Source organism: Candoia aspera, chromosome 12, assembly GCF_035149785.1.
Source record: "Candoia aspera isolate rCanAsp1 chromosome 12, rCanAsp1.hap2, whole genome shotgun sequence".
NCBI lineage: Eukaryota > Metazoa > Chordata > Lepidosauria > Squamata > Boidae > Candoia > Candoia aspera.
The window spans coordinates 1,580,066-1,607,825 of record NC_086164.1 but is presented as its reverse complement, the minus strand read 5'-3'; the positions used below and the strand labels follow the sequence as shown (position 1 = coordinate 1,607,825).

General features: G+C 47.8%; 3 protein-coding genes across 5 annotated transcripts in view; 2 read left to right on the top strand and 1 right to left on the bottom strand.

The window, feature by feature from the left end:
- Positions 1–12,642, top strand: part of MBNL3 (muscleblind like splicing regulator 3) — a 64,327-nt gene extending 51,685 nt beyond the window's left edge. For all 3 annotated transcript variants that reach the window (XM_063313313.1, XM_063313315.1, XM_063313314.1), the window contains 3 exons: positions 190–284; positions 2,373–2,442; positions 3,571–12,642. In XM_063313313.1, coding sequence (XP_063169383.1) covers positions 190–284; positions 2,373–2,429 — 152 coding nt within the window. In that variant the 3' untranslated portion in view covers positions 2,430–2,442; positions 3,571–12,642. The remainder of the gene's footprint in view (positions 1–189; positions 285–2,372; positions 2,443–3,570) is intronic.
- The window catches only part of STK26 (serine/threonine kinase 26), a 393,767-nt gene that overhangs the window by 321,278 nt on the left and 44,729 nt on the right, over positions 1–27,760 (bottom strand). The gene's annotated exons all lie outside the window — the stretch shown is intronic.
- Positions 18,965–24,968, top strand: RAP2C (RAP2C, member of RAS oncogene family). The gene is made up of 3 exons (XM_063313812.1): positions 18,965–19,426; positions 20,168–20,486; positions 22,480–24,968. The coding sequence occupies exons 1-2, from the start codon at positions 19,154–19,156 to the stop codon at positions 20,444–20,446; spliced, it is 552 nt and encodes a 183-aa protein (XP_063169882.1). The 5' UTR covers positions 18,965–19,153; the 3' UTR covers positions 20,447–20,486; positions 22,480–24,968.

The window sequence follows — 27,760 nt, the reverse complement described above, 5'->3', positions numbered from 1 at the left end:
TTATTTTCTTGTTCTCTCCCCCTCCCCCGATGCTGATTTGCTTTGCTCTGTGATTGCATGCCGCCTCCTGGTGTCTCCCTCCATGACGTCACAATGGCTTGTTGCTGTGATTCCCGACCACGCCCCTGCCACGTTACATAAATGCTCCGCCCTCCTGTTCTGTTGCTTCCATGGTTCCCTACCGAAAAGTTCCCATGATGCACGGTGCTACGCCCACCACTGTTTCTGCAGCAACTACACCCGCCACCAGCGTTCCTTTCGCTACAACTGCAACGGCCAATCAGGTTTGCCCCCTTTCGATAGCTTTCTTTCATGGGGTCCGAGGTGCCAGGAGCTTGCCCGAGCCCACATCCCGCGTGGGGCCCGGTGCTGTTTGCTAGGGGTCACGTGGAGGTTGGGACATGCATCGCTTCTGCCACAGGGTGCCTCCCAAACCCAGCTCAGCCAGGGGCTGCTCGTCCTGCCTTGTAAGCTCAACCAGTCCTGACGCTCAAACTGATGGCCACTGGAACAGAACTGGAGGTTCTCAGCTGAATGGTGTGTAGGGGGTAGTTGGGGGCCATTCGTGAGGGCACCCTCCTGGCAGATGGGTTCCCAGGCCTGCCCTCCGCCACCGCCCCCACCATCTCTGCACTAGCCTTGAGGAGATGGTGGCACATCTGGCCAACGCCTGCACCCCCCGAAGGACACGGAAGGGCCGTGGATCTGTGACGGGGTGTGGGCTTTCTTCGTGGATGCGGGGTGGGATCACTTTTGAAGCAAGGGATTGGGGAGCGCAGATGATCCAGAAATGTCACACTTCCAGACCAGCCTTCCCCTCCAGATGTGCTGGGGCTGCAACTCCCAGACTTGGCAGGCTGTTCCAGCCCCTTTGGGATCCCAGCTTGGAAGAGGGGGCTCAAGATCGATGGGGAGAAGAGGCCCCTGAGAGTTTTCTGCCAGCTCATCGAGGCGAGGCTGTGACACAGGCCTCGGCGTAACAGTGTTGTCCTGCCAGTCTCAGCAGACTCCTCCGTTGGGGTGGCTCTTTTCCCACCTCAAAAGTAAATTGAGGCAAAACATGGGTCAAAAGGGAAAAGAGGGCAGCTTTCTTCCTAGCCCTGAAAACTCTGCCTCTGCTTATGTATTTTTTAAAATGCAACGGGCTCCCTTTTAGGGAACTGGAAAGACGGCAGTTCCCTGGTGCAGCCTCTCCCAGCTGGCGGCTGAGGCTGAGCAGAGGGAAATTGGTCCTCCGCTCTTGCTGGGCCACTCTGCCGAAGGGAAGCCTCTTTGAAAGGCCTTCTGCTGGGGCGGGGAAGGTAACCAGCCCGCAAGAATTAACCTAAAAGAAACAGGATGCCAAGGATTGAACTTGGGGTCATGCAAAATATATTTATTAGGAAAGACCAGCCCATAATCCGTAACCAGCTTGCCTGAAGGACATCGAGTGCTGCCCTCAGGCTTTCTCCAAAATGTTGCTATGCTGTGATTTTTTTCACGGGAGTGAAGGGGAAAAATGCTAAATCCATGAAATCTTCCCATTGTGTTTTTAACTCATTTAAATTACAGTTTAAAATTAGTTCCTCTCCTGGCCCTGGTTGTGCTGTGAAGGTGCAAGCACGGGTCTCTGATCTCTCCTGGGGATCGGTTGCTATCTGGAGGGGCCCAGCACCAGGGGAGTGGGAGGGACCAGTTTTCAGTCTGCTGAGATGATGGTGGGTGGTTTCCCATCTAACAGCGCTGTGCTACGTAGACTTTCTGTATTAATATTCCTACTACTACTTGATGGTTTATTTGCACCATTAATGTTTTAGCTAGGGCAGTGTTTCTCAACCTCAGCAACTTTAAGATGTGTGGACTTCAACTCCCAGAATTCCCCAGCCAGCATGCTGACTGGGGAATTCTGGGAGTTGGGAGTCCACACATCTGAAAGGTGTGGTGGTTGAGAAATGCTGAGTTAGGGCAACACACCCCTGCATTAAAGGTGATACCCAGCAAATGTAAAGTGATGCTTTCTCCAGGTGTTCTGGTTTGGTCCACAGGGGCTGAACCCCTCTCCAATAGCCACCTCTTTTTCAGCCATCGAAGCCAGCAGATTTTGCATGAATCATTGATTCCCTGTGAGCACAGGAAGAAGGAGCAATGATGTCACAATGACTTCACATGCATTATGATGTCACCACACAGATGGTGTCATTGTGTAATTGCAAATTACACGATTAGCATTGTGACACCCATGGTATCGCTTACCTCCCCTGCAGATACCCAAACTTGTGAGCTGCCCGAGAACTCCTGGTGGGTCTTGAAGTTAGTGGGCAGAGTTAACCATCGAGGGAATGTTTTAATGGGACTTCTTCCTTCTCTCCACTCCCTTCCTTGTTTTACTGCAGATCTCCCAGTTATCAGTAGATGAACTGAACAGCAGCATGTTTGTGTCACAGATGTAGGAGCAACACAATAGTAAGTTATGCTTCAGCTGTGTTAGCATGGCACGCTTACCCATTGTTGACTGAACTGTGGTTTATTCAGCTAATTCTAATCCTGGGTTTATTCAGCTAATTCTAATCCTGGGTTCACACATACTGAGCTGTTGAGCCAAACATGTGGGCTGGAGTTGCACACAAGACTCTAGGCCAAAATGGGGCTGACCAGTTTGTGGGTTCAGTGTCCTGTGTGAAGCCAGTCACTGAAGAGTTTGTGCTGGGATGCCTGGATTTCACTTTGACTTCCTCATGAGGACTCAGAAGGCCTTGTTGGGTTTATTCAGGCGTGTTGGGGGTCTTCTGGAAGTCTCCTCCAGGGATCCTTGGCTGAACCCTCTGTTCTTCTCATGCAAGAATTCTGGAATTTCGTGGGAGTCTACAATCTTGCAAGATTTTGCCTTTTTTAAAAAGGGGTTACCTCAGTTTGTATTTTGCAAACCTGTGAGGTGGGCACAGATTTTGCCATACTGCAAACAGTGTACGAAGCCAAGGAGCAAAGCTCTACAGCCCAAGTGAGCTCAACACAACTTCTTCCTGGGCAGCCAACTCTTTTTCATTCAACGTACCACTAATTTATGGACCTTAGTGTCATGGAGATGGTGCTGGGCGTTTGTTCATAGCTTTGAAAGCAAATTGGACAAATGTGAGAAGTCTACTAGCACCCTCTGGCCATGATGGCTGGTTAGAACCTTCACATTCAGAAGCAACATTGTACTCCTGATACCCCTCAAGGGAATGCATACTGATTGCTATGGATCCTAACCTGGATAATTGAAAAACGAGAGGGTTATATTATCAGCAAGATTTGCAGAGGTTAAAACCTTTCTGGGAAGGGAGATAACTAAGGAGCTTCCACCACCCAGAATAAAGCCCAGAGAATGCCAAATGGGGGGAAGGATCCCCATATCAGGGTGACTATTAACATATATCAGCCCTTGCGCCATTGCATACCAGTTGAGTGTGGAGCAAGAGAGAGCTCTGCTCTTGTCCCACACTTGCGGCTTGTCCCTGAGGGAAGTAGGTTATGGAAGGAGGTCAGCTTTTGGCCAAATCCAGTTGTTGGCTTTGTCAAATGTCCCTGTTTTCTTTTCCCCCCCTTTTCCAGCATACTGTTGGCATCCTGAACCGGAAGTGGCAGAATTCCCTGTGCATTTTTTTTCTCCTCTCCTGGTGGGAAGCTGGAGTGGGCTCTCTGTGCTTCATGCCCACCTTCTCTCCAACATCTACAGTAAGCCTAGGGCAGCATCCATGTTAACCAAAAACTGATCTGTGGGAATGTCAAAACATTTTTTAAAAAGCACTATATATATATATATAAAACAATTAAGAAAACAGTGCTCTGTTATATGAGACATAGAAGTAAAGAACTATAAAATAGACTTTTGTAACACCTTTAACACACTTTTTAAAAAGTGGGTTTTTTTTCTGTCTACCATCAAGACAAAGTGCTCTTGCACAGTGGACTTAACTAGGTTAATTGTTCTATTGTCAATGGATAAATGTTCGTCTGTTTTTCAAAGTGTTATCTTAATGTTTTGTTTACATCCTAGTCTATATTGACTTTATTTGGAGAGACAAAAAAGTTGTACATCATTATCAAGTATATTCCACACCATTTTTTCATGATCATGATATCTGACATTTTCATAGATGACCGTTGTTATCAATTGCCCTTTTTCTCCCTTCCTCCCCTGCCTTTTTTTAAACAATATGCTAAGAATGTTACAAAGGGAAACAGGAAGATGTGCTTTAAAAAGGAAGACCTGAAGATGTTCAGACAGGTTGCAGATAGAAGTTGGTTTCTAAACATTAGTTGTTGCAAATAATGGAAAAAGCCAACCACTCATCCAGGAACAGGCCAGAAAGTAAAACGGACCAGGGGCCAAATGCTGAAGAATTTTCACTCGAGGGCAGAAAATATTGGCAAGAAAAAAATCTGCTTTCAGCTACCATTTTCTGCTGGGCATGGTCCTCAACACTTCTTAACCCTTTCGTGGCCAAGTTTTAAAGAAATCATGGTGAAGAAGATTGATTCTTTTAAAAAATTGGGGCTTCTTTACACTGAAAATCAAAGACTTCTGCTAATCTACTGTGATATATACAGAACAAGAGGAGAAACATACATTATCCTTTCAAACGTGCATAACCCAACCCCATATCTTAGATAGGTAGCCCCAAGCAGGTGCCTCGGTTCTCCATTAGCTACTGCGCTTGCCAGTAATAATCATAATACTCATAATAATGAATGTCCTTGCCTCCCATCATGTAGAGGAATAAAATATCCGTTACAGCTTTCCCAGAAATTTTAATTTTCCTTATAAGCTAACAGCTTCCTGTCCATATGCCACTGATTTACAGTACAGAATTTGGGATGGGTCAGGAGACAGTCTTGGAGGCATTAGCCCTGAGAGCTTGCTCATTTTAATTTGGTGAGTTTGGCATCCCCTGAGGGGAGAGGAAGAGAGAATGAGTTACTGGGTGGTTCTAAATCCTTGTTCCCCGGAGCATTTTGTTTTGCTCCGTGAGACTGAACAAAGTTCTTGGGGCCCATGAGGAACCTTCCTTTTTGGAGGAAGCGGTTTCAGGTGTCCACCACAAAGGCAGCTCCTTCCGCATCCCAGTCCGAGAAGACCACACTGCTGGGTGCAGAACTAGCTGACGCTCAGTTCTGAAGCGTGGGAGCCTTTGGCTGCTTTACTTACGTGTATAAATGGAGATGCGTTTTCAAAGTTGAAACCCCATAAAATCCAACAGTATCCAGAAACAATGACACCCTGCCTTTGGTGACACCCCTGCTTGGGGGCAAGACGGAAATAAGCCTTTGAAGAAATAAGACCTTTGGTGCTACTTCGAAGGCTTACCAAAACACACGGCCGTTTTAAATCGGCATCCTTGCCCATCTGAACGTTCTTCAGGTCCTTGTCGCAGACTTCCTGTTTCCTGGCTTTGTAACCTTGTTAATGGGAAGAAAACGGACTTGAGTGCTCCTTAGGTACAGATAGTTGTATATTTTAAAAAAGGATGATGGTGGTGGTGATGGTGATGGTGGTGATGATGGGATTTGCACAACCTGTGGCAGTGCCTCTATAGAGAACATCCCTGATCTCTAGTCGGAAAGGTTGGACACATGCACACACTCACGCATTTGGGTAGACATGCTTGTGTTAGCTTTATGGTTTCCAAGGAGGTTGGGCGTCCGCTTTCAGTGCTATATATGGAGGAATGTGTGATCCTGTCACTTCGACGTAGCGCGCTCTGGTTTTCTCTGAAAGATGTTGAGGGAAAAAAATCTTGCGAAGATGTGCACAGAATGTAAGCCTAACACATTTCCACAACGTTCAAGTCACAGTTTTAAAGTGCTCAAAAGACAGAACATCAGGGGTGCAATTTCCTTATTTTTCCTTCTTTTTTCCTCTATGGCAAAATGTAGGAGCCAAAAAAAGTAGAAGAGCGTGGCTCCTCGCTGTGGTATCAAAGTGTCCTATAGTGTGTTGAGAATTTTTGTACTCCTGCAGCAGACCACGTTTAAACTGATTATGTGCCCCCCCCCCCCCACACACACACACACACACAGAGGCTTTCTTATATGGAGGACCAGTGATAGGTGTGTCAGGGTAGCTCTTCTAGGTGCCACAAGCATTTCTTCTTGTTTTTTAATACCAACTTTGCAAATTTAGTGTTTGTTTCTTAGAGAAACAAAAGTTTTGAGGAAAAGGCAAAGCTTGAAGCTTTGGAAACTTCACCAAATTCAACCCAAGGGTGGGAATAGAAATGCCATTTGTGAGGGTAGCACTATTAAAGATTGTTGTGCAATGACTTCTTTATTCAAGAAAGAAAGAAAAAAAAAACAGTCGGCAGACTATAAATCCCTTTGGAGCTGCATTCTGCCTACAAAGTCGCTGAGCTATTCGGTGACTCTAAATCTGATCTCCCAAACCTGGATTCAGGTGTTACTTGATTCCAGAGATGTCTGTAAAGATTGTTCAGATCTGTGTAAGTTTAACAACTTTCTACAAGCTTGTGCAGGCTCATCAAACCTGTATATTCCTTTTTAATTTATCCAAAGTTCTTTCTCTCAAAAGTATGCGTGTGCTTATAGAATGGTGTACGTGTGCCCATTTTCTCTCAGCCTTATGCAAATAATATGCAAGAAGTGCAGAAACTTGAGTAAAACGGGTCATTGCAGAGGGAAAACGGAAAAAGCTGATTGATCGTTTTTGAGGGAGGAAATTTGTTAGCCATTCCATGGGGGGCGGGGGAGAACGTGTGTTCCTAAACCTTTAACATACATGCACAGAGAGGGTTTTAAAAAACAGTGGGTTTGTAAAATTATTACTCTTATGTTAAAGTACAGTGTTCTAATGGATTAGATTTTTTTTTCATAATCAGCCCTGTTTTTTTTTTTTTGTTTTTTTACAAAAATTGCTTAGCATAAAATGGATTCAAGGTGGTTGTGTATTTTTTTTAGAGTGGTGTCATTTTTGCATTTGCGATACTGTGTGAAACTCTCCCCCGTTCCCACAGCCAGTCTATCCCTTTTTTGTGGGTCACACTGTGCATTCTGCACTTGGGGAGTTTCTCGTTCAGCTGTTTCAACTCCTGGCAAAAGAGCCCAAGTCGTGGTGTGGCCGGGGGGCGGCTCCGGATTCCCCACACCACATTTTTAAGTCTTGCCAGGCACCCTGCCCCTCGTCCTGGGAAAGTAAATGAAGAGATTTGTTAAGAGGGCATGGTCATGAGAGGTGTGATCTATGCTCCTTTCCCCGATGCGCGCTGCCCCTCCATTTCTGACCCAGCCACACTGAAATGCAGTGTGGAGGAAGGCCGTTTGCTAAAAGCAGGACCGTGGTGTCTTCGGGGCCGATGCAACTTTTCCCTTTTTATCCTAGTCTTAACGGGCTCCCTAACAAATCTCTGAAATTGAGGGCAGTTGGTTGGATTCTTTCTTAAAAGCAGACAGCTGCTCATCCATCAGGAGCTTGGCTGGCTGACTTCTCAGAGTAAGCAGCTGTTGTGTTTAGTGAGATATTGGAGCCTGGATGTTTTTTTCATATAGTTAGGTGGGGGGGGAGGGACTTTGGAGCTAGACTTTGCTAGGGAGGGGGGAAAGATCTTTAAAACCAGACCTATGCCCTCATGTACCTTTAAGGGGGGTTGCGGAGAAGCCACCTTTGTGCACATTGAAGATTGTAGTGCAGTCCTGTGCATGCTTACTCAGAAGGAAATCTCAGCATTTCACTGGCACTCTCCAGTCTCCGTGTTTTAAGGCTGCGGTCATGCAATCCAGGCCTGTAAAAATGACCCTTATTGCACACCAGCTAGTTATACAAACAGTGATGAATGTTGAATGTTGGAAATCTAACTAACGGGCAGAAGGCAGGCTGGCCTCCTGTGGATTCCCGGCCTTGCGGATTACTTAATACAGGAGCAACCTCTAGGACGCTTTAGTACACAAAGTTTTAAAAACTGGAGTCCCCCCCCCCCTTTTTTTTAAATCCGTAATACATTTCACTTACTTACAACTGAAAAAAAAAGTGAAATATATGAGGAGAAGTCTTAAATTTCCCCTTCCTCCTGAAAGGATGTACCGAAATAATTTTTACCATGTGCCTGATGAAGGCCTTAGAATATATTGTATGTTTAAGACTGTAGTAATTTTTTTAAGGAAAAGATACCTATTAGTTGATAGCCTAAAAATAATTGTAAATAGAATTTAAAAGACATCGTTAATAGGCTACAAGTTAATTCATGTTGCATTACTTTCCATTTCTTTTATTGTTAGTTTTAACAGATTTTATTATTGCTTTTATATATATATATATATGCACACACACATGTGCGTGTATACATATATAAATATATAATCTTTAGTAACTAATGAATTTAATTTTTGAAGGAGAGTTAGCGAATGTTAAGACTTTTAAATACATGTATTCAACTCCTTTAAGTTATCTTCTAAGACAACACTGAAGCGCATGCCAAGATTTAGAAAAAAATACAGTCCATAATTAGTTTGTATAGTTTACAGTTTAAGAACAAACAGAAGAATTAACTTTGTATGTAACTCCTTACAATGATAGATTCATTGTTAACTAATTATAATTAAGTTGTTGTTGCTATGGCAACAAAACTACAACATGGCTACCTTTGTATACATTATTTGTGAAATTTTCACATGTAAATTAAAAAAAAAAGTAATGTGTAACAGTATGGGTTTGTTTAAGGTACAGTTCAATACTGTCGGAGAAAGATATGACTGAATATTTTTAAAATCCCAAAGTCCCATGTGAACGCTGGATTTGTGTCTTTTATGTCACTTTTTCAGTCAAAAGTTTACAACACATGGATTTAGAGTCAGGTTTTATAGCTTGTAGAAATTGTTGTGTGGGTTGGGTTATTCCACAGTATTTTTCTCTGGGATGGTAGAAATGAGAAAAGGGTCGCCCCAGTGTTCAAAACGTTAGTTTCGTTTCCAAATAGTTGACATTTTGGAAAACCGAGTACAGAATTTGGTCTCAGACTCTCAGTGTCCAGTTTCACAGGCAAGCATGTACAGACAAAATCAAGGGAAAGGAGTGTTTTGCAAAACAGAGTCCTTTGCTTTCAGGTGGACTGTATACCGTTAGCATTTGCATCGAGTTTTGCGACCAGTCTCAATTTTTGTCCCTTTGCAAGGGAGTTTCACGAGGAGAAACCCGTGGGTTTTTCCATCCTTGATGTCTTAAAAGCCATCAGTCAGTGCCCTCAACACAGGAAATTAATTAGATATTCCTTTAGTATTGAATTGTGTTACTTGTTCAGTACTAGTAATTTTATACAGCATTTTTAAGTGGGAAAAACCCTATACAGTAGTAGTTTAAAAAAAATCAACACTAAGTAATTATGTCAAAATCAGGAGCAGGAAAGAAAGAAAAATCTATATTTTTATTTATAAGCAGAAAGAGGAAGAGTAAAATGTGTATGTGAGGCAAAAAAATAAAAATACTGTGGAATAACTCCTTAACAGTGTTGAAGAAACCAATATGCTGCAGTTAAACTGATTCAGTTGGTGTACGAATGTGTGAGATGTGTCTTTTTGCACTTATGTACATAGTCCACGAAAGAAATCCTTGGAACTTATTTTGAATATATTAAAAAAAAAAGTCTGTAATAATACAAGGAAAAGTTTGTAAAAGAGATTACTGAGGCTTTGAAAAGGAAGAGATTTTTTGCTATAAAACTTAGCTGAACGTGTGAAGTTGCTTTGCTGTCCTCCAAGCTTTGTAGTTTGCCAATTGTTTATAAAACAGCGGACTGGTCACTTCAACCTGCAGCTCAGAAGAAAAGTAAATACCGGGAACAGATGCTTGACTTAGACATCAGGGTCACCAGCAAAGGTCCGTGAAGGATTTTCTCGCCACCCCAACTGGGCGTGCAGAGAGAAGGGCCTGCTACGAAGCAGGGCACAGAAGGGGTGGCCCTTTCATGATTCGTTCCAGGCTCGCTCTGGATTTCAGAATGCCAGATAACAGTGCTGGGTAGGTCTGTCCAGTTCTAGGCCTGCTTCCTCTCCTGCCTAACCCTGACCCAATCCAGATTGTGGCTCTGGTTGATGGGACAGTCCCATCTTGGGCCTCCCCGTGCTAGGAAAGGGCCTGAGTTAGGGAGGGTCCCCTCCCAGGTCCTGAGAATGGCCTTGCCCACAGTGCGGAGGTGGGGGAGTTGAACCAGAAGCCAGGTACAACTCTTAAGAAAGGGGAACTTGTGCTGCGGCTTGTAATTATCTCAGAGAAAGGTGCCGCAAGAAAACGTACATTTTTTCTGTGCGGATTTGCCCAAGTTTCACTTAAGAGTCTGGAAACTCGAGCAGATGAGAGCACATCGTGTGCTCAGAGGCACGTGCTTCCACCATAAGGAGTGTGAGTCACGTTGATGAAACATCAGCCAAGAAACCGTGAAGGCATCTAGAGTTCAGTCTCCCCCCCCCCTTTTTCTGCCCTCTCTTGGACCATAGGTCCAAAATTTGACAGCCAAAAATCAGAGTCTGGTAGCATCTTGTAAGACGAACAACCTTTATTTTAAGGGGTAAGCTTTTGTGAGCTCGCTTCCTCAGATGAGTGGGGTGCCTTAACGGACGTAGGACATAGGTTTTAGGCTACTTCGGAAGGTCTAAACCAACACAACAGAGTTTTGACACTTTACGAGGGTTAATTGACTGGGTATCTGTAATCTGTCCCCCACGGAAACTTCATCTCCATAACCACCCTGTCTTCTGCTCCTGTTTCCCCCACCCACCCACGTATTTAAATCCAAAATCAATTTAGCCACTCCATGCATGTGATGAAGTGAACTGCAGCTCACAAAAGCTTGTGCCTTATAATAGATTTGTTAGTCTTAAGAAGTCCTATCGGGCTCTCTCTGATTTTTGGCTACTTCAGACTATCGCAGCTGTCCTTCCACAAGCATCTACAGCAGTCTTTCTCAACCTTGGCCACTTTAAGATGTGTGAACTTCAACTCCCAGAATTCCCCAGCCAGCGTGGCTGGCTGGGGCATTCTGGGAGTTAAAGTCCACACATCTTAAAGTGGCCGAGGTTGAGAAAGACTGATCTACGATGAGAAAATTTGACAGTGGGGTTGCCAAAAATTGATGGACTACAGTAGGCTTACACAGTTTTAAAATGAAAAAGCACTCCAAACCAGGGATAGTGGGGGGAGAGCGAGAAAAAAAAAAGAAAAATCTTGGTCAAGCTGAGATGTGAAGTAAGCCTCTATAAATTTTGTGCCTTTGCCCTCACCGCCAATGCCCAGATATTAAGTTCAGCACCTGGGTTTAAAAGTTTGTCACCTTCAAGAAACTTTGGCCAACTTGATACCCTCCAGTTCTGTTGATTTTCAACACTCGGAAACCAAAACTGGGCGAGTTGGGGAGTAGAAGAGTTGAAGTCCAGCCTGATCGAAGGGGGACACGCATCTCCTTAAGGCCTCTTTCCCCAACTCAGGACCCATCTGAAGGTCCCCAATTTGGGGAAAGAGGCCCCTTTGGGAGGTAGGCGTCCTTTGATTGTAAATGGAGGCCAAACTCTGGTAGCTCATCCAGGAAGCCCCACCTTTGCTGGTGACCCTCATAGCCACGTGTCCTACAATCGGAAGCTTCGTGCCTTCCCAAGAAGGCAACTGGAAATGCAAAATAACCCCCCCAACTGCCAACAGTCAATAACAACAATTGAAATGACAAAAAAAGTGGTCTTTTCCAAACACACAACAGAGGGTAATCACCTGACGTAGAATTTACACGGTTCCAGATCTTTGTTACTGTACACAGATGCTATTTGATAGTTGTGGAAGCCAAATGATTTTGTTGCCATGGCTCTCGGGATCCAAACAGCTGAGGGGATGACGCGGCCGTTTGTCTAATTGGGGGGGGGGGTGTTTCTGTTAAATGTTGCTTTCTTTCAAGCCACAGTCAGCAGGGCTGAAAAGAAAACCTTCCAAAATTCAGAATGCCAAAATAAGCTATAAAGGTGGGATGGGGTGGCATTTTAGGAAAGTTGCTTTTTTTGAAGGAAAAAAAGCTTTTGGAAAACAAGATTGCAGCTTTTAGTGCAGAAATGTGAATTCCGCTATAAGGGAGTCTGTGATCAAAAGCAGATTTTCTTAAAGCAAAGAAAATCTCAATCTTTGCCCACTTTCCAGTGCTTAATTCAGACTTTTGCACTAAGCCGGGGGGGGGGGAGGTGTCTGATCCTAAAATGTGAGTTCGTAATTGGGTGCGTTTGGATTTATTTAACTTGGGTCTCCAGAAAAAATAAACCCTTTGATTTTGAAAATTTAAAAATCCAAAAGAAAAAACTAAAATGTTGAGTAAAAATAGAATCTTGCAGGCACCTAAAGGGGACTCAGTAGGAATCAGCGGATTCACTTTCAGTCTGGTTCCATAGCGATACAGATTCAGATTAATCCAACTGATTCATTCCAGGCCAATAAGAGGTCATTCCCTCAGTTGTTATGGATAGAATATATGCTTTGTTGGTTCTTTTTCTTTTTTCCTCTCTCTCTTCTTTTTGCCACATTTATATTGCCAGAGTGCTTGTTTGTGCTTTCTAGGAACCTGCATAATGCAACTCATTTTACTATGTTACTTCTATATTGTTATTGGTTTTTTCCCCCCAGACCTTTTAATAAAGTGTATAAAATTCTCTCTGTATGTTTTTTATGAACCTATATCAACACATTTAATAAATAGGACTTTACTTTTTAAGTGTGTGGTTGATTAGTCACAATCTTGAAATGGCTGTTCAATCAGTTCATATTGCAGAAACTTCATTTTTTTTTGTAAAAAAAAAAAAAAAAGGAAAGACTTAACACGATTGGGTGGTGGTTGTGTAAATTAAATGGGACAGCTAAGTTCCATCACTTTGTGAAGGGAAGAAAAAAGATTTATTATTCAGGTTTTTGGCTTTTAAGCTGATGCGTGTTTTTTTAAAGTTTTTACTGGTTATTTCTTATTTCTTTATTATTGATGGATTTGTTTGCATTTTAATTGTATATATGTCTCTAATGAAAAGAGAGCCAGTTTGGTGTAGTGTTTAAGGCACTAGGCTAGAAACCAGGAGGCCGTGAGTTCTAGTCCCACCTTAGACACAAAGCCAGCTGGGTGACCTTGGGCCAGTCACCTTCTCTCAGCCCCAGGAAGGAGACAATGGCAAACCCCTTCTGAAAAATCTTGCCAAAAAAACTGCAGGGACTGGTCCAGGCAGTCTCCGAGAATTGGGCACGATTGAACAGCAGGGGGGAAAAATCCAATGGAAAAAAGAAAGTATTTTGAACACTTTAAACGTCAGTGCTGTGGGACAGCAAAGGTGGCTGAGGGACCTTTTCGCTGATGCCCTTGATGATACGTCTGCCAAAGGGAAATACTCCCGCATTGTCCTTCGCATACAATTAGACCTGGAGAGAGTGATATTAATATGTTCCCCTCCTTATTTGCAGAGTCCTGTTTTGAATGACAGCTTCCAATCAGGTCATTTGGCCCGTTCTAACAATCCACTTTTTAACAGCTTTTGCTAAAAGGACGCAGTAACCGTGCTGCAGATTGGACCAAACGGAATGCAGGGTCGTGCTCCGTGTATGTGAATGTGCTCGCTCAACACATAAGCAAGGACCGTCTTGCCAAGACTCCACTGAAAAATATTTTAATTTTAAAAGTACTAGTGAAAGCTTTCCCTGAGGAAAATCAGGACAAATAACATAAAAGTTGCCTAATGTATGCAATCAAATAGAGCAAAAAAAGAAGTATAAACTAACACTAGAAGAATGTTGAAGAGAAGATAGAGCAAATCCTTGAAGCTGTTGACAAAAATGTACCATGTATTTTGGAAAGTCTGTCTAGGGAAAGCTCCCTTAGAGTCTTTACTTTTGCAAAAGCAGAACGTTCCTGATAAGAGAGCATTCCTGCTTTGTTTTGTTTTTTCAACGGAAGCATCTGCAGGACTTTGGAAATAGTGCAGGATTGGCTACTGCAACAGAATTTACCTATCTATCAAATTTAGCCACCGCCCATCTCCCCCAAAAGAGGGACTCTGGGTGGTTTACAATAAAATCGAGCAGGAAATGGTGTCTGGCTCCAGTTTCTGAATTGTGCAGCCAGAAACTTACTGCACCAGAGACTCCAGAGAAGAACTGCTAACATTTTCCTCCTAACAGTCTGAAAAGTCTTTGAGGGCCAGTTGTAGAGTTCCATAGAAGTTACCTCATCGTAGGGCTCATAGGGAGGGATCGGTTGTCCCTTCTCTGTCCTCTTGCATTGGACCACGACTGGTGAATGGCAGGAATGAAGCAGAAATGACAGGCAAAGCCAACTTTGCGAGCCTGGCCTCTGCCCACCCCAATTTGCCTTGGCAGGAGGATGTCCTTGCTCAGGGTGGGTGGCGAGGGTCTGCCTGCTCCAGTCACAAGCTGCAACCTGTTTTCTGCCTCCTGAAATGTTGCGTGCTCACTCTAGTGGTCCAATCTGCTTGCAGTCACAAAATGGCACCCCTGGGTGCATCTGCTTGGGGCATCAAGGGGCCTTGGAATCAGCCTTGTCCTAAAGTCTGGGAAGAAGGTGGGGTAGTGTTTGACCCAGTGGCATCGTTCACACCAAACGAAATAATCCTTGCGCTGGAGTGGGGTGTGGTAGAACTAAGTTAATTTCACATTCATTTCACATCCCTCTCAGAGACAGCTATTGGTGGGCTTGATTTGGACCAGCTGGTGACTGGGTCCCACCACTTCTGAACCCAGGGCCAGAAACCCTGCCACAGAGCATTTGTGAGGATTGACCCCTGGAATCAGGGTTGATGAGAGTTCAGCTCTTTGTGTTTCTGGACTTGCAAGTGACCGCCTGCTCTCTGCCAGCAGGGCTCAGTTAAAAAAATCCTATAAGCTTCTTGCATTAGTGCATTATTTAAACTCCTGACTGTCAGGATTTGGCAGAGAACAAGTAGGAAGGTGCCTTTTTCAATTAAAGTGGCCTTCAAGGCAGGGAATTGGGCAACAGCTGCCAGGGATAAAAAAAAGGCCAGTGTAACGAACAACTGGGCCTTAGCCATGCCCAGGAGGGTTAAGAGGGAGATCGCAGCCTTGCAAAACTGTCTGGGTCAGGAAAGCTGCCCAAGTCATTCTCCTGGGGAGCGGGGGTGCCTTTCTGAACAAAACCTGCCCTCCTTTAGTCTCCCAGGGTGGGGCCTACAGGAAAGATCCCTCTGCCTGCATCTCCTTGCACCACCCAAGTCTTGCGTGCAGTGCCCACTGCCAAAGGGGCCCCTGGACTGGGTTTTTTTCTGTGACAAGGGGGAAATTATTAAAAATGCAGGGAGTAATAGTATTTCACTAAGTGAAACAGATAAAGCGCAGGGGCTTGTGGTTTAGCATTATAGGTTCAGATCTGTGAAAGATTTTGCAGCTACGCCTCTCCTAAGCTTGCTCAGCTTGTTTGCTTGCTTTTCTGCCTTCAGTGGTGTGCAAATCCAACCGGTTTAGCTTCCGAGTCACTGTAATGTAGAATTGTGGGAAATGCATCAATTCCATAACGAGGTTAACACCGCTCTGGAGGGTCCCTAATAAAGAGCAAGTCATCTGCAATGTAGCAGAAATCAAATCTAGAAATCAGCACAGCAGCTGAGATTAGGAATCACGTCAACCAGTTGCCAAATGCAATTTAAATTGCATTCTGAACAAAGTTTGCTTTAGTCTTGGCCTTAGTCACGCCTTCATTCAGGCCCCCTCCAATGCAAAAGCAGCTGATTTGTTCTCGGAGAAGGATGTTCTCTTTCATAAGGAGAAGTTCCTCAGCCTGCAAGCCGGGGTGGTGACGCTGCTCTGAGTAATGCCAGCCACTCCCTGCTAAGAGTGGATTCATCCACGCCCTACCCCTGTCTGCTCTGCCAGCCATTCTCTTTCGACAAGCTGATGGATGCATTTGCGATGGGGGGACTGCACTTTGCAGGCCTGCCCCACCCAAAGGAGAGAGGCGTGATTGTTTCTAGTCCAAGCAGAGGGGCAGAGGTTGCAGATAAATGAGGCATTGACCCCTAGCAGCCTCGTTCGGTCACAAGCTTCCAAAATAACTGCAAGCACGTTCTGATGTTCTGCAGCACAGCCCCAGCTTGCTTCGTTAATTCGCTTTGCTTGCATAGCTAAGCAGTCATTATACAGTGAACTGAAGTGACCGGGCAATCTGTTACGGTAACCTTTCCTCTCCGGTGCACTCCTTCCTCTCCCCCCCTCCCCTCTGCTGGTTACTATCATTCAGGCTTGCGTCAGGGCTGAAATTACAGATAAGCTTGTCCAGATGGGACTCAGGGCACCGGTTCCTCAGCCGCCTCCAGGCTTATTTCTCCTCCTCCTGCTGTGCTCCCTTTTGCAAGGTACAGGCCGCACATACAATTGTGTTGCTTTTGGGCAGAACAAAAGCTTGTCCAAGAGGCCCCTCTCCAGGAGTTCTAGCATTGTGACCAAGTCCCTGCAAGGGAAAATTAGGAATGATTAAGTGAAACATCTGCAAGCCAACCACCCAGCTCGGAGAGCACCAAGAACTTCACAGTTCAACCCTGAGCTACAGAGATTCTCTTCGAATGATTATGTGAGTTACACAGTTCCTAAGAAAAGCCTGGCATGTGTGCAGAACACACCCTTAATTTCACCACAGTTGCCAAGTGAATCTTCTGCTGTGTTTCCATATTCCCTCTGGAACTCCTGTGCCTTTTGTAAATATATATATAACACATAACACTGAATGACTTAGACCATTTCTACTTCGGCCTCTCCTTCTGTGGAAGAACACCCAGGAACTAACATTCAAGGCGTCACATCAGAGAGAAGAGAATGATGTATCTGTAGTGAGCTTATTGTGGTAATTTGGAAGCACCTCTGGGGTCCTGTCCTGCCTAAAGCAGTCTTTAGTATGATTTTGGGGGTGGGGGGAGGAATAAAAGCAGGTTTTTTTCTTCCCAAGTAACAAAGAGCTTTATTATGCCCTGAGGGCAAAGCTGAGCACCCAAACTGGAATGAAAGAGGAGCCGCATATTTTAGGAAATCCCCCAGTTTATCGAGGAATGTGGTCATGTGCAGAGCCATTCAAGGCTATGATTGACCTTTAGGCTAGGACACACAGAAAACGGTGCGTTGACACCTAGAGGTGCATAGTCTACTGAATGTCGGTTTGTGCTTGTGTGTGTGTGTGTATCACTCTATAAAGTATAGCACAGAGCTACTTTGGTGCCGGTGAAGGCGCTGGCCGAGAAACCAGGCGACGGAGAGTTCTCGTCCCGCCTTGGGCATGAAAGCCGGCTGGGAGGCCTGGGGCCAGTCGCGCTCTCCCAGCCCAGCCCAGCCCACCTCACAGGGTTGCTGCTGTGGGGAAAGGCGGAGGAGGAAGGAGTATCGGGTACATTTGTCACCTGGACCAAATGTTAAAAAAAGAATAAAAATCTAGTAAGAAGACAGAGGTGGCTTTACAGCAGGCAGCTGTAAGAATACGGGCAAAGCAAAGAGAAAGACCAGCAGGGGAGTTTTTATTTTTTATTTATATATATGTATATGTATATATATACATCACCGCCCATCTCCCCCCAAAAGGGGACTCTGGGCGGTTGGACTTTTAAATGGACTTTCAGGAGAAGCGGCTCCCGATCCCGTCATTACGATCGTTTTAAAGCAGCAGCACCCTCCACGGCAGCCTTTCTCAGCCCCGCCCGCTTGAAGAGGTGTGGGCGGCTTCTGGGGAATTCTGGGAGTTGACGCCCACGTGTCTTCCAGAGGCCAAGGCTGAGAAACGCCGCTCTAAGGGACTTCCACCCTTCCGGGATGTCCTGCTCCCTTGTGGGGCCGGGAGAATCGGCGGGGGGCTTCAAGCCGCCCCCGGCAGTCCGTTTCGGAGCGGTTTGGCCGCCGGCCGCGCAGCCCCTCCGTTCCCCTCCCGGAAGCCCCTCTTGGGAAGGGGGGTCTTTCCGGCTGGTCCCTCGCTTGGGCGGGAGGGGCCGGTCCCACTGGAAGCCCACCCCGCGCCGTTGCCTTTGGGGCTCCCCTTCCCCACAAAGCCTTCCTCGAGCCGAGCTTGCTTGGGAGCGGCGCAGAAGGGGCGCCGGGGCTGCCTTCTTCTGGGGTGACACGCTTCAGCCGCCCGGTCTAGAGGGCCGCCCTGAGATTTCCTCGTGGTCTCCCATCCCGGGATCATTCCGAGGCCAGGCCCATTCGCGCCCCTCCCCTCAGTCTCTGCCCCCGTGACAGGGCTGGTTTTTAAGGCCTTTGCCCGGCAGCAGCGCGCTGTCGGCCCTGCCGAGGCGCCACTTCTCCTCCAACGGGGCGGGAGAAACCCGGGCCGGGGCGGGCCGGGGCGGGCCGGGGCGGGCCGGGGCGGGCCGGGGCGGGCCGGGGCGCCCAGAGACGATAGACGGCGCTCAGCTGAGACCGGCTCTTTCGATGGGGTTGCACTTTTTAGCTTCCCCTCCGCCAGTTTCCCCTTCCCGGAGCCTTCCCACGGATGGTCCGCCTCTTTAGCTTCCCGTTCACCAGGCGTTTCCGTGAGAAATCGGGATGGCCGCTCTGGCCCGTGCTTCTCCATGGTTGTCGAAAGGCGTCGCTCTAGGCCCTGACCTCGCTACATTGCGTTCCTTCCCCCCCCCCGCTTCCTCATCGGAAGCAATTCGGTTCCACACCGGAAGGATCGATCGCGAAGCCGCAGCCTTTCCGGCTCCCCAGCGCCGCCCCGAGCAGCCAATGGGAGCGAAGCCTTTGTTCAGGCCGCGGCGTCGAGAGGCGCCGCCTCTCCCCATAGAGATGTCTAGAGCGGCCAAGCGCCGTCTGGCGGGCCGGAGCCGCGCGCGCGCGATCCCCGCGGAAGCCCCCACCGCCCTCGCTGGGCGGCAGGGCGCAGGCGGCCCGCGCTCCTCCCGATTGGGCGCCCCCCGCCTGAGCCCGCCCCCGCGCCCGGAAGTGGCGTCAGCGGGGCCGCTGCCGCACTCTTCCGGGCGGGCGGTTCCCCAGCCCGGCCGTGGAGCGAGGCGGCGGCCGGGCCCGGGCGAGCGGGCCGAGGGGCGCGGCGAGAGCGGTGCGCGGCGCCAGGCGGGCCCGCCTCTCCCCCCGCGGGGCTCCGGCCCCCTCCGCGAGCAGCGGCGGCGGCGGCGCCCCGGCCGGCCCCCCGCGCCGCGGGGCCGGCGCGCAGCGCCCATGAGGGAGTACAAGGTGGTGGTCCTGGGGAGCGGGGGGGTGGGCAAGTCGGCGCTGACGGTGCAGTTCGTGACCGGGACCTTCATCGAGAAGTACGACCCCACCATCGAGGACTTCTACCGCAAGGAGATCGAGGTGGACTGCTCGCCGTCGGTGCTGGAGATCCTGGACACGGCCGGGACGGAGCAGTTCGCCTCCATGCGCGACCTCTACATCAAGAACGGGCAGGGCTTCATCCTGGTCTACAGCCTGGTCAACCAGCAGTCCTTCCAGGTGAGCCGCCGCCCCGCGCGGAGGAAGGAGTCCGTCCTCGGCCAGCCCGCTTCCGCCCCCTCGGGCGGGCGGTGGACGCCGGGCAGGAGCCCTGCCTCGCCGCCTGCCCGGCCCGGCGGCGCCTCTGCTCCGCGCCGACACCTCGCCTCTCCCTGCGGAGCAAAGCCGCTTCGGGAAGCTGCGCCGAGCGCCCTCTTTCCCCCTGGCCGGGGCACTCGGGCCCCTTTGGGGGCTTTCGGCTTGGCTCCTGAAAGAGAAGCCAGAACGAGCAGGAGTCGCTGCAGCTCCGTGACCCCGCTGCCCTAGGCTGGAACCTGTGTGGGCTGCCAGTCCTCGCCTGTCGTCGGTGTGGTGCGGAAAGGTCCCTGCCCTTCCCTTGACAGCCCTGCGCGTCTCCCCGCGTGCAGGTCAGGCTCTCCCTGGGGGCACTTTGACAAGCCCACCTCTCCAGGGCTGGCGGGGTAGCAGCCTCTTTTCTCCCTGGGCCTTTCTGATCCTGTTGCTTTACGTGGATTTCTTTTTGACAGGAGAGATTTCATTGTAAGTATCGCTGCCTTCAGCTGTCCTTTGGGGCCTATTTTGCACGACCAGCTTTCGGTGTAGTCCTCTAAGGGGGAAAAGACACAAGACCGCGCACGTTGGCCCTGTACGTTGCTCTTGCAGAAGCCGCGAAGGCGCTCTCTGCTCTTGCCCAGCCCCTCTAACCGCGAGAGCCTTCACGGCTTTTGATTTCTTCCCCAGGACATCAAGCCGATGAGGGACCAGATTGTACGTGTGAAGAGATACGAAAAGGTGCCCCTGATCCTGGTGGGGAATAAAGTCGACCTGGAGTCAGAGAGGGAGGTTTTGTCTGCAGAAGGCCGGGCGCTGGCTCAGGAGTGGGGCTGCCCCTTCATGGAGACGTCCGCCAAGAGCAAGACCATGGTGGATGAACTCTTTGCAGAGATTGTGAGACAAATGAACTATGCGTCCCTGCCAGAAAAGCAGGAGCAGTGTTGTACAACTTGCGTTGTCCAGTGAGGGAGAAAGCGAAATCTCCATCATGGCCATAACAGAGCAGGTAGGTGGAAAGCGCCCTTCTCCCCCTCGAGAGACAAACGGAGGGCGGCCTCTCTGCGGGCGATTGGGCTCGTCCTTGGGGCAGTGCCAGGAGTCAGTCGCCGGAGAGAGCTGCAGCCCCTCGGCTCCTCTGCTGAGTTGGTGGCTGAGGGGGTCCTGAGCTTGGGCTTCCCAAGGGCAGCGTGGCCCCCCTCAGCTCGTGCTGGTCCAAGTACAGAGAGGGACAATCTGCCAGCTGTCCGGCCAGCTCAACTTTGCTGGCTACCCCCAAAACGCGTCTGGCGAGAGCCTCGTGTGACCCGGCTGTGACTGAATGGGCAAGCGCTCTCTTGGGTTCTTGGGCAGAGAAGGGTCTTTTAATCCACCCTGCTGCCAAAATAGTCTGAACCCAGGGTCTGTTGCCCTGCACTGCTGGGTCCCGGCAGACACGGTGGGCGCTCCCTCTAAGTAGCAGGCAGACCAGATAAAGCTGCCTTAAACCCTCCTGGGCCGCCTGGCTCAGGACATCATGGCCAGAAGCAAACTTCCACAATCCTTGGAGAGGACGTGCTATCATGAGTTGAAAAGGGGTCTTTCTGTGAGCCGTCTCTTTTCAGCCTTCTGATTCTGCTTGACAATTTGATTAAATGCAAATTCCACGTACTTACTGTCTACTGTGAATAGATGTGGGCCTGCTGTATTTGATTCTTTCCTGACTCCTTGAGAGTAAATGATCTTCCTGAGGGGGCAGTATCCTCTGGTGTGCTATTCTAAAACAAAGCAAATTGCTTTGTGGAGTCCTTGGTGCTCTCTGAGCCTTGTTGTTTTCTTGCAGACGTTTCATTGCCAGACTGGGCAACATCTTCAGTGCAAAGAGGGAGTGGGCCTTGCTCTCAGTTTATATACAGTGTATACAGGCTTGCCCTGTATACACCCCCAGCAACACAAGCAGGGCACGCCACTGTATATAAACTGAGAGCAAGGCCCACTCCCTCTTTGCACTGAAGATGTTGCCCAGTCTGGCAATGAAACGTCTGCAAGAAAACAACAAGGCTCAGAGAGCACCAAGGACTCCACAGTTCAACCCTGAGCTACAAATACTCGCTTCAGTTGGTAATTTGCTTTCTTTCTTGAATCATTTGGAGGAGGAGGAAAGTTACAGCTGATGACAAACCTACCTCTTAACTTAAAGCAACCTATTAGCTCAAAAGGAATGAGAGGTTGTGAAAGTCTTGTAACATGTCAGCTGTCGTTCGAATTTTCCAGTGGCCGCGGACATGTTCATCAGAAGAAGTCATGTTGAAACCACAGTGGTTGCATAAAATGAAACAAAACTGAAGCAGTGATGTTATTTTTTTTCCCCATTGTTTGTAGCCTTCCCTCTTTTGAGAGGCTGAATAGCTTCCGTCTCAGTTTTTCCGCCTCCCTCTTCAATATAGCTGCCATCTTTTGAATTGTCAGCTTGTAGTAGGTAGAGTTTAAAAGGCTGCCTTTCTTCATTCACCAAGCTCACCAAAGCATTAAACTCTTGAGGAGTGGCAAAAGTTCCTGGGAGGAAAAGTCCCCTTTTAATATATATTTGTAATATATTTGTCATGATGCAAATAGTGCAGGCGTAGTCACAAGCTCTGTTTTATCCCCTGAGCTGCTGCACGACTGTGTGGAGGTGGCTGCCTTGTGTAAGACGTCCTGTTGGCGGTCTACCGGATTTAACATTTTCTTGAATGCGCTGCTATCTAGCTGTGCTCCGCTTGCACTTTCATGATTTACTGGCCTCACCCAGCTTTTATATGTTCCTTGGCGGTAATTTGTCCTTTCAACAAGCCCCCAGGAAAAGATGTAAAAGCAAGACAAGAAAAAACCTGCAGGCCAAAAATAAAACCAGCTGTGTTGGGGTTTGGGGGTGGCAGGAAAGAGGGCCCTCGTATTGGTGAGTTGTTGATAACTGTCAAAACAGCTCCTTGTGCCCTGGAAGGACCTGGGCCTGCCTGACAGATTCTTTGTCTTAATTACAGATAAAACTCAGAGGAAATTTGCACAGATGCTGCGTTGGAGAACCCTTTTAAGCCCAGGTTGCCGAACTGAGCCTTGCTAAATCTCGTCTCTGTCTTCAGAGCACATTTCCAGGCATCGAGTGCAAAAAGGCAAGCGGCAGCTGGGGAGAGGCGTGGGCCTGCTACAAACACTTAGCATGTTTACCATTTGATTTGGAAATCTGTTCTTGATCTCTTGGGGTTTTTTTTTATAGCTTTCTAAGTTCCTATTAATGGCTAATATGCAAAAGTTCATTTTAAAAATATTTTATTTCTTTAATTGATTTCTAAATCTTGTATTTATTAAACTTTAAACTCAGTATTACCTACTCAATGCCTTCTTAAGATAAAATTTTAATGGAGAATAAAAGTGAGCCTTAAACACAAACGGTTACTCCTGTATATTACCTCACATCCATGTTTGATTTGCAAAAGAGAGAGAGAGAGAGAGAAAAAGTTGAAAGAAAAAAGGTTTCTTCTCCTCTGAAATGTCATTGATTGGAACTTTGAAACATTCTGTTTACACGTGATGGTGTCATAGAAGGATGCTTAGGAATTGCCCGATGTGTGAGGAGGTGGCATCCCTTTTCTCAGCAGCTGTGGTGGCCTGGTAGGTAGAAAAAAAGCTTTTGGGTGGGGACTGGAGACATCCAGCAATTGGTAAGTGTGTTCTCTGTTGTATGGTATTCAGATTCGGGTTTTGTTTAAAAAAAAAAAAAAAAGGCTGTGTTGAAAATCACCTGTTCATCTGCTTATTGCATTCACCTTCCAAATTCTGATAGACTTTTTCTTGCAAACGGACAACGCGTCCTCACAGAGTTTGTGTTCGAAAGCAGAAATGAGCTTGAGCTTCCCTGCTAGGATTTAAGGTGACATTGGCAAATTAAAAGGACTTTACGCGATTGTTTAAATATTCTTTCCTACCAAATACATTGAAGCAATATAGGAGCTGGCCTGGTTTGGTGCTCTGTTGCTCGCTTGTTCCGTTTCTGTTGGGTGCAGCATTAGTTGGTCTAACAGGGCAAGAGATGAAGTGATAGTCCTCCAGACAGGAGCCTTCGTAACCCTTGCCTTCCGTGGCCTGTATCTCATTTAAACTGCGATTTAGCTAATTGTGTCTTTGAACAGCAACACAGATGTTGAGCAGAATGAAGAGTGCATTAGTGGAAATGCTCGCACCGCGACTGCTGTAGACATTGGAGACCTTTTCCTAACACTGATGTAAGAAATGGCTTTTCTCCCCTCTGGAGAGAGTGAAGCTGCACCAGAAGATGGAGGTTTAAAAGCCCATCTGAAGTCATTTGACCCTACATCTAGTAAGTGTTGACTTCTGTAGAAGCCCAAAGCTTAGTGTTAACCAACTTCCATCCTTAAGTGATGGTCTGGGTTGGCACTTGGCATCAGCATGCTGTGTCTTTAACCTGATTTGAGCCTTCCCAGTGTTTTAATCTCTAAACTCAAAATTTGCAGTGAAATAAAGGTTAGGCTTGCACTTTAATAGAAGTCTTCAAACTGAAACCTCCTTTTACAGTGCTTTTCACATTGGCCAAGTATTGGATGTGCCAAGGGGATGCAGAATTCACACTGGTGACTGTACCTTATTTCTTAAGTGGTAGAAACGTTGCATTGATTCTGAACCTCTCTGTTGGTTGACCTCTTGAAAAAAATTCCACTCTTTCTAAATCGGAGACGGGAACAGTAAAGAGTTGGCATCTGACCTGGGCTGCCTCAGCGCAGCTTGGAGTAAGGGGCTGACCATTTAAAAGAGGCGTCCCTCCTGGTTGTGACATGTATTGCGAGGTTCAGATCCAGGCATCCTCTGCGCTGTTCGCATCCCTGCCCCTTGCTTCAGGCCCTGGGTTCCAGAATGACTCAGCGGAGCTGCTCAGGGCCTCTTCTGGTTCAGCCGAGAGAAGGCGCTGGTGCCCTCGTCCCACTGACACTGTTGACTCCCTGCAGCGGGGCACTTTGGGCCCTGCAGGTCTCACCAATAACCCCAGGTGGTTCGTGTGGTGGCAGAGGAGGAAGGGGGACTCTGGTGCTGGGAGAATCATTTCCCTCCGCTTCAAATGTCTCTTTCCCCACGTGGCGCAACGGGAAGCAAGCCAGTGCTCCTTTGTATGGGTGTGGCCATCCCAGTGCACAGACCCAGCCGCTGACAGGAGCGATTCCTTTCTGGGGCTGAGAGTGGCACCCCCTGCCTGGATACGGCACAACGGTCCTGATATGCCTGAATATTCTTGCAATTTAATTCCGTGTATCAAATGTACTGTACCTCTTCCTGGGGAAAACTAAAAATCTGGAAATCTGGCAAGTACAAAACTAGGACAATGATCGAATGCTTTGTAAATGTAAACCACCATTTTTTTCTCCTTGCCCCTCCAATTTCATTCATTCTTATTTTGTAAGACAGCCCTACAGTCCAGCTGTTTGTAACTTTTTTAATAAAATAGTTACCTGTATTACCAAAACTGGTTCCCTCTCTTTCCTGGTTTAGCTCCTGCAGAACAATGGTTTTGTGGCCTTTTGCTGTAATGCACGCTCGTTTCTGTGCAGTGTTTAGATGGGTGTGCGGACACACACATACTGCCACTCGGGTCGCTTTGAGTGCAGATGCAGCAATCCCTTTTCCTGAGCCTCTGATCTAGCATTGTACAGTCTCAGCTCCTACAGTTGCATGAACTCCTCAGAAGTTGCCACAAATTTTAGTTCTTTAAGGAAAAGGAAGTAGAAACCATTAAATATTTGGGCAGATTAAATGTTAATCCAATCAACTTTAACTCTTACCCTTGGTGCACCACCTCCTTTTCCCTGGCCCTGCCTATCTTGGGGACGTGACCCATGAGAGTGACTCAAAGATCAGACAGCTTCTGTTGCCCCATAATTAGTTGGAGAAAAGATGGGGGGGGAGATAAGTATGGTTTATGGGATGGTTTTGGTCTTGTCCTGAAGGGATCCTGCAGTCTAGACCCTCTCCTTGTAAAGATTCCCAGTTAGACTAGTTCTCCTCGCACCCCAAGACGCTGGAGGACTTGATGGGCATCGGAAGCTTTGTCCCTCCACGGATGATTAGAGGAGGCGGAGTAACCAGGAAGGAAATAAAACATGGCGGTCCTACTCAGTGGATCCCTCTGGGAACCCTTGACCAACTGGGGCCTTGGAAGGGCAGTTTGGCATCTCCAATGAGCATCTGAGCAGCTTGGCCAATCCGTGGGAGCATCTTGCTCAGACTTGCTCTATTGCGAGAGGACCAGCTGGAGAAGTTCGGAAGGGTCCTCCTGACAAGGGCACCTTGCTGATGAGGGGAGAAGAAGTCAACGACTGAAAAGCATGGGGGCAGCTTTATGATCTGCACTTTAGATATGCAAACAATGAGGAAGGGTGGGAACAAGCTGACTACAAAACGGAAATGCGGTTTCCTTTATCACTTCTAAAAAAAGACACCTTCAGCTTGTTTCTCTTCCAAGACCATGCAGAAGCGCTGAGCGTATGTCCAGCTTATCCTCACAGCAGCCCTGCGAGGTAGCAAGTGGTCCACCCCAGTTCCTCAGTAATACAAGAAGGGAGGGAAAGGTGGGAATGGGGAGAAAATAGAAGAGCTGCAAAAGAGGAAAAAAGATGTGAAAAGAGTGGCTCTGATAGGATCGTCACACTTCATCTCCCTATTGCGCCATAACTGACAAGCCGTCCTCCATATGGAAACACGGAGTGTGGCAGACCTCTTTTGAAACCAGGAATTCCCTGGAACCGCCACCAAAGCAGTATCTCCACGGAGCTGCCGTTAGGATGCGTGGCCGCCATGAGAGTCCTGCCCTTGCAGATCAGAGAGCTTAGCCTCTGGGCCACAAGGACCGTGCCCAAGGGCCGGCCATTTTTTACATGACAGGAGGGTGGGGAATTATTAAAACCGCATGGGCGGTATTTCTGTGGACTGCATTACTTTACTGCCATTCAGACTACGTTGGACGATGCTTGTTTATGTCCCTTGCCTCCTGAGGTGGTGGGGCTGCTGCCTGGCCACCCGACAGTCGAGCGAAAGCTCAGTGCTCCAGAGGTGAACGCGGCTCATGGCTTGGGGGAGAATCACCCGTAACTGCACTGTGGTTTTCGGCAAAGTTAGGAGTTACCTCGGGAGAAGCCACGGTGCCTTGGTTGGCTCCTGTCCGTGTGGGTTGTGGTTTCTCTCCAGCGTGGCTTTCGACCCTGCCAGGAAATGGGGACCAGCTGCCTTTGCCCTCTGGTGGGCGCAGGGCCCAGGATGGCATGCCTTCTGTAGAGCAACGAAAGTCAAGCTTCCTCTTCTCTACCGGTTGAACTTCAGATACGCAAACGATGAGGAAGGGTGGGAAGAAGCTGACTACAGAATGGAAATGTCATTTCTTTTATCACTGCTAAAAAAACATCCTTGGCTTGTTCTTCCAAGACCACGCAGAAGCGCTGCGCATATATCCCGCTTATCCTCACCACGACCCCGTGAGACAGCAAGTGGTCCACCCGAGTTTCATGGCTGACTTTAAGGCTTGATTCTAGAACTTCCACTGGTAAGGCCAGTAAGCCTCCTGCTGCATTTCTTTGGTGCTTGAGATGATGGAGCGCAAGAATACGGTACTGACCGTATGCATGAATAAGAAGGAAGGAAGTGGAAGCCCCTGCTAATCTCTCCAGCTTTCTTGAGAACACCACCAATAGGGCACATTTGGTGACATCACCAATTCCATATAACTGGTTGAGCAATGATAAAGTCTCCTGCCAGTTAGGGTTGACCATGATGTGTCACACACCCATTCGGCGAGTTTTCTTGGCAAAAATAGGGAAGTGGTTTGCTAGTGGCCCACCTTTCTTTCTTCCTTTTTTAAACTTCCTGGTCTCAGCAATAACCTCAAGTTTTCTCAAGCTCCCCTCCAAGTGCTAACTAGCACTGGTGCTGCTGAGCTCCTGAGATCAGACAAGGATGACTGGATGCTGTCACCTGAACTGTCAAAGGCACCAGAATACCTTTGAGTTGAAGTCACCACCAAGCAGCTTTCTGGGCAACAGTGCAGAAGTGATTTGCCACTGCCTTCTTCTGGGAGGTGTTTATGGACTTCCCAGTCCAGCCTTCAGCTCTTAGGTCCCCCAGTGTTCTCGTATCCAAGGTCTAACAACAGTAGGGTTGTTATAACAAAAAAATGGGAAGAGGGATTTCAATCTAAAAGCCGTTGAAAGACTGCACTTCCTATGTTCCTCACATCTCTTACGTACTTTATGTCTGATTGTAAAGCCC

What these genes read in the sequence shown, in the direction of transcription:
- RAP2C (XM_063313812.1), top strand. Translation starts at nt 19,154, where the DNA reads ATGAGGGAGTACAAGGTGGTGGTCCTGGGGAGCGGGGGGGTGGGCAAG. An exon ending in TCAACCAGCAGTCCTTCCAG is followed by an intron (nt 19,427 to 20,167) that starts GTGAGCCGCCGC and finishes TTTCTTCCCCAG; the next exon opens with GACATCAAGCCGATGAGGGA.